Source organism: Cryptomeria japonica, chromosome 6 (assembly GCF_030272615.1).
Source record: "Cryptomeria japonica chromosome 6, Sugi_1.0, whole genome shotgun sequence".
In the NCBI taxonomy this organism is placed as follows: Eukaryota; Viridiplantae; Streptophyta; class Pinopsida; order Cupressales; family Cupressaceae; genus Cryptomeria; species Cryptomeria japonica.
The window spans coordinates 271,014,322-271,020,232 of record NC_081410.1 but is presented as its reverse complement, the minus strand read 5'-3'; the positions used below and the strand labels follow the sequence as shown (position 1 = coordinate 271,020,232).

Here is a 5,911-nt window from a genome sequence, read left to right as displayed (position 1 = left end):
TGAGTGGTGTTGTTGTTGTTGTGCCCACCAAGGTTCAAACCCCCGTTGGGGCATCATGGTTGTAGGCTTGTGTCTTCACTAATCCAATGTGTGAGTGTGGGTTTAAGCCTCAATATTGTTAAATGGGGATAAGGTCCCCTATTTGTGACCTCATCAATTCATTCATCCCATCTCATTTTAGAATCTCAATCTTCACTCTCACGTAACTCAGTCTAAACAAACAAAAAACCATTTATCTTAAATTTTGTATTTTCAAATCTTTAATTTCTTAATTTTTCCATTTCATTACATAAAATTAAATTAGATATTTATTTCCTATTTTGATTGTCATAATTTTTTCCCTCTAGGGGAAAGGACCCAGTAGTTGTGCACCCTAACTTCGTGCTTCTCAAAATCTTACTTGGAAATTTCAAATCATTCCGATTTTTTTACAGCAGCTTACTTGGCAAGTCCCCTACTTATAACTAAGGTTTCAGGGCCACATCATCAAATATGATTCCACATCAGCATGCTTTTTGCCAAGGTGTCCAAAACAGCCCCCAAAAAAAGTGAGACCAATAGGCGTGCAAAAGAGACCCCAATAGTTGTGCAGCTGACATGGCATCATCTGATTGGTTACTTTTTACAATATTAGTACATTTCTTAACAACTATTGGTACATTTCCTAACAATTGTTGGTACATTTCCTAACAAAAATTTATATTTTTTGTTTCAAACAATAGGTTTTATTTGTTCAATTTTTGGAACAAAAGGTATCAACAACCCTCACAACAATTGGTACATGCTCAACTACTGGGTCCTTTCCCCTATAATATGATATTTTTTTTTACTGTTATTATCCAACTATAACAGGACTAAAACCCTTTGATGTAATTGGTTACACAAGTTGTGATTAAATTGTACCGCACTAGGGTTTAAAAGAAATGGTTGGGCCAGAAATGCTTTGGGCCTCGCTCACTCTCATTTCCAATAATTGCCCATTTCACCAATAATTTTTCTCTCTCTTATTCATTCATTTTCGAAAACGACACATTTAGCATGTGAAAAAAAATATAAAAAAAATACAATCAACCACTCACAAAAGTTTTCTTAACAAAAATCCAACGAAAGCTTTTATGATGGAATAAGATGTGGGAGGTGTGAAATGAGGATCCTGATTTGGAGGCGGACCTTTTTAATTTATCTCCGGCGACGATAATATTTATAATAAACTCGAGATGATCGGGAGGAAGAGTGAAGACACAGCAAAGCAACTCCACTGGAATTCCTTAATAAGAGCTATGCAGGGGTTCTCTTCAACTTCCTCAGTAAGAAATCCACATAAACAAAGGAAATTGTTTGCTTCTTTCTTTCCTGTAATTTTCTAGGGTGGATTTGGATTTGGATTTGTGGATTTCTCATTTCTCAGGTTTTCATCCGCCATTATTATTTCTTTACACTGTTTGTGGTGTTAAATCCCTTGATCGATGCCGCCGTTTAATGTTATAGATTTTGGCTTCTCTGTAAAAAAAAAAATTGTTATTTGAGTTAAGTTGCTGTGCCCCTTGCCAGATTTGTTTTGCCCTTGCCCTATTTTGTCACGCCCTATGTAGTTTTCTTCTAGAATATTATAATTTCGACAGGGGCGTGGTTGCGTCTTTGAGATTTATTGTAGATTTCGTTGAAAAATGAATTATCTGTTTGGTTGCTTCCGAACCACTCAATTTTGAATTAAACCCTATAAGTTTTGCTTTTTAGAATTTGTCTTTTGATTTCGTTGACTTCATTGGGTAGGTTTGGTGTAGTATGAAGAAAAGAGTGGCTGCAAGCGTTGAGGCTTGGTGAGCTTTAGATTTGGGGTTAAATCTTGAAATATGTTTCTGATGTTTCAGGTTTCAAGCTAAAAATGATGTGCAGCGGAACTCTTAATTTTGCTCGCCTGTAATTTGAATATGCCCCGCATTTATACCTTGATTTCAAGTGCTGGAGTGTTTCTCGGCTACCGGAGCGGCTGGCCGTAGAAATTGCAACCCGTCTGGATTTTTTCGTTTGTCAATTGAGCTGTCGTCGCGATTAACGGGTTTTGGGTTCAAAATCCGAGAAAGCCGTTTTCTGCGGGGTGCCCCGTTGTATTTGTATTTATTTTCTCCCAGAAATCTTCAAAGAGCGCGAGCTTCTGAGGAGCAGCAGAAGGAATTGAGAGAACGAGAGCAAGTGCACGAACATGTCACGGAGCTGCTCGCAATGTGGGAACAATGGGCACAATTCGAGAACCTGTGTGGAAAACGGGTTCATGCTGTTTGGTGTCCGCGTGACGGACGGATCTATGAGGAAAAGTGTCAGTATGACGAATCTGTCGAATTTATCGCAGTACGAGCAGTCGGAGGGGGGCGGTAGAAGCGCCGATGGTGGTTATGCCTCTGATGATCTTGTTCATTCCTCTAGCAATGCGCGTGAAAGGAAGAGAGGTAAGGGCAAGTTTTCTAGTGAAAAAACCTGATTTTTGTATTATTTTTAGGATATTTGGTCTTCAATTTAGGGCCTTCCTGGGGTTTTGCCTTCCATTCGGTTGCAGGGGTGCCATGGACCGAGGAAGAGCACAGGCTGTTTCTTGTTGGCCTGCAGAAGGTGGGAAAGGGTGACTGGCGAGGGATTTCCAGGAATTTCGTGAAGACGAGAACACCCACTCAGGTTGCAAGCCATGCACAGAAGTATTTTCTTAGACAGAGTAATCTTAACAGAAGGCGCCGCAGATCGAGCTTGTTCGACATGACAACTGATACGGTAAATTGTTTTTTCATTTTTCATTTTTGGGTTGTCAAACAAAATGTAAAACAAACGGCAGAGTCATCCCAGGAAACAAAAATTTGGAAAGACTAAATGGATTTGGCATTCTGTAAGATTTTCGAATTTAAAATTTTCTCTTAAATTGGAAGCATATTTTCTGCTGATTTTATCGTTTGTTTTCGTAGTTTCTGAGCATTCCGGTTGAAGAAGATATAGAAACAGGATCGGGAAACCACCCTCCACTTCCAAGCCAGCTGAATCCAGGACCACAATCAAGCAATCAGGTTCCAGATTCTGGTGTACAGTCAAATTGCAATTTTGGCATCCCTGTAAGAATGTTTCCTGTTCCACTGTCACCTGTTGTGCTGCCTGGAATGCCTGTTGGGAAATCACATGAAATGGAGAATCGAGGGTATACTGCAATGGAATGGACTGCAAATCCAGAGGAATCCGGGTTTGCTAATAATTCTGAAGTTGGTGATATTGATAGTGCCACCAGCCCTCCGAAGTTCATGGATATTCCTCCATTTCCATATGGAAGTCTGAACCAAACGCTGCCTCGTCATTCTGTGGAAACCTCAGCATCACTGGGATATAAGCTTGTGAAGCCTATCCCAATCATTCCAATCCCCCACTTGAGGGGCACTGATTCTACCTTGGAAAAAGTAGTATCTGGTCACAATGCTGTGATGGAGCCCTCTCCACTCTCATTGAAGCTTTCTGAACAGCCAAAGCGACAGTCTGCCTTCCAGTCAAAGACATCCCTTAATAACCATGAATTGGAATCACAAGAAAAGATCGGCAATGTAATCAGTGTGGCATAAGCCTTATTTGGAAGAATGGACTGATCACAGAAGCAATCCGTTTAAGTGCAAGACTTAGTTTCTTTGGCCAGATATGCAGATGTTTTTCCGCTGTCGGGTGTCCTGTTTCTAGTGCAGGACTTACTTTGTTCGGTTAGTTCTGCAGATGTTTTCCCTTGTTGGGTGTCCTATTTTATGCAAGACATATTTTCTTTGGCACAATATGCAAATCTTTGGCCCTCTTGGGTTCCTGTTTTCATGCCAGAGTTCCTTTTCTCCTGAACATGCGGACCCTCTTGGGTGTCCTGTTTTAGTGCAGGACTTAGTTTCTGTCACTCAATGTGCAGATGTTTATTCCCATTGGTTGTCATGTTAAAGTCGTGGACTTAGTTCGTTTGGCCGAAGGTGCAGAATTTTGCCCCTTTTGGGCTTCATGTTTTAATTCAAGCCTCAGCTTCTTTGGCTGAATTTGCATAGTGATTGAATGTTGGTGATCTGAAGACTTGAAATATGCTTTTATTTTGTCAATTTTACCTCCAAATATTCTTTTTCTGTAAATATTTGATATAAGAGGGTTTGAATTAATCCAAAGATATCACTGTTTTTGTTTGTGATGCCTGAGTTTTAGTTGTTTGCACAGCGAGAGTTGTAACTGCAAGTGAGAGCATTCCTGACATTCTTTTATATTTAGAAATTGGACTTGCCCTTTGCTTTCTTGGACCTTGATACAGAAACATTGAACTAATGATAGCAGGAAACAAATCATTCTCTTTATTCTGGTATAAATTTGTTTTTATTTTCATTATTGGTTATTTTCCACGACCCATTCTAGACAGGGATAGAATTTTGCATTTCACATTAAACTTATGCAAAGAGCTGGCTCACTATTATAATTGAATTTAATGTTGACGAGTACATGATTTTCTCAAAACAAAGTCAATTGTGACATTGGGATTCCTTCACAGGAGACAAATATTTCTGGTTTAATTTTAAGTGGTTGTAGAGATTAAATTGGTGAAGACTTGAGCACCGGAGATTGCAATAAAGCATTATAATATGAAAGAAAGCTATTTATCTTAAGATGAGCAAATTTTTTTTTCTTCTTATTCTTAAGGCCCATGCATTTGGACATATGTCAGTTTCTATTAGCTATTCAGTTTGCAATAATGATAAGTTAATTCTTTCTGTTCGGGTTTGACACGATTAAAAATTTCGAGTTGTTTTTATTACTAGAGTTGGGATGGTGACTAGTTTTGAAGATTCTACAACATATTTGGGCGATTTCATCATCTTTATTTGCAGCCACAAATTGTGTATTGGTTTAAGATGCATTTTTTCATTTTAAACAACGTTAATGGGTAATGAGTATTAGTCTATAGCCATGTGATGTACAGTAAAACAGAATCTTTACAGCTGATAGGACATATAGGACATAATTGTAAAACCATAATGCTGCATATATTGATACCTCAACCAGATACAGTAGCTGCACATGGCAAGTAGTTTTGTTGTGGTGCTGTTTTGTTACATCAGCCTATAGACAAGCACAATTGCAGCTGAAGCCACTAGCTGCCATTCTGAAGACAAATAGCCTGGGCCAAAGGAAGTTAACAGTATTACGTTAGCAGTGACATTGCACTGGGACAATGTAACTTTCCGAAAGATTTGAGTATCTAGTAGGTTGTGGATTAAAACTGCTGGATAGCTTATCATAAAGCGGCTGACAGATACCCGGTTTTCCTGTGGCTTGCATCTAGTCTAGTCACGAGATGTCACTGTCCTTTGGAAGCCAGTACAGATAATGATTTTATTGTTGGTTTATATGGCACATGCCCAGGGACAGCCTTTGTGTCGTTTGCTACAGATAAGATTAGCTCTAAAAACATATAAATGGGATACGTCCAATGAATTGTCTGTTATTCTCTGAAAGCCTGGCTGCTAATTAGATTATGTGCATATTCTGTGTGCCCCGCAGATCCCTGCTCTCAAGTGACGGCTACTTTTGATCTGCTTCTGATAAAATGATAATTGTTTTTTTTGGTATTATAGAAGATTTGAGCTCAGCACATCTAGATGTTTACAATGTGGACTTTATCATTAAATCAAAGTGCTTTTTGACAAAATGATAATTGTTGATGTGCATTCTTGGAGTAATAAACACCCCTAAAAAGCTTAGGATATAGAAATAGGCTGGTAAAGTCAGAAAGTTGAAGCTAGTCGTTATGAAATCCAATGTTTCATGGAAGTATATTATATATAGATAAAGGACAATCCATATGAAAGACGATGAAGTATTATGTAGTGACGGGTGCTACCATGGTTTAATCCACAGGTTTTGTAGA

The 5,911-nt window shown here is 38.7% G+C and overlaps 1 protein-coding gene across 2 annotated transcripts; it reads left to right on the top strand.

Moving 5' to 3' along the window:
• The first annotated feature begins 991 nt into the window (after window positions 1–991).
• Window positions 992–4,097, top strand: LOC131062610 (uncharacterized). 2 transcript variants are annotated; one of them, XM_057996312.1, is made up of 4 exons: window positions 992–1,307; window positions 1,872–2,447; window positions 2,555–2,763; window positions 2,952–4,097. In XM_057996312.1, exons 2-4 carry the CDS (start codon window positions 2,204–2,206, stop codon window positions 3,588–3,590), a joined length of 1,092 nt encoding a protein of 363 aa, XP_057852295.1. In that variant the 5' UTR covers window positions 992–1,307; window positions 1,872–2,203; the 3' UTR covers window positions 3,591–4,097. The 2 variants fall into 2 exon arrangements, with proteins under 2 accessions (XP_057852295.1, XP_057852296.1); XM_057996313.2 differs by having other exon boundaries at window positions 1,118–1,408.
• The last annotated feature ends 1,814 nt before the right edge of the window (window positions 4,098–5,911 follow it).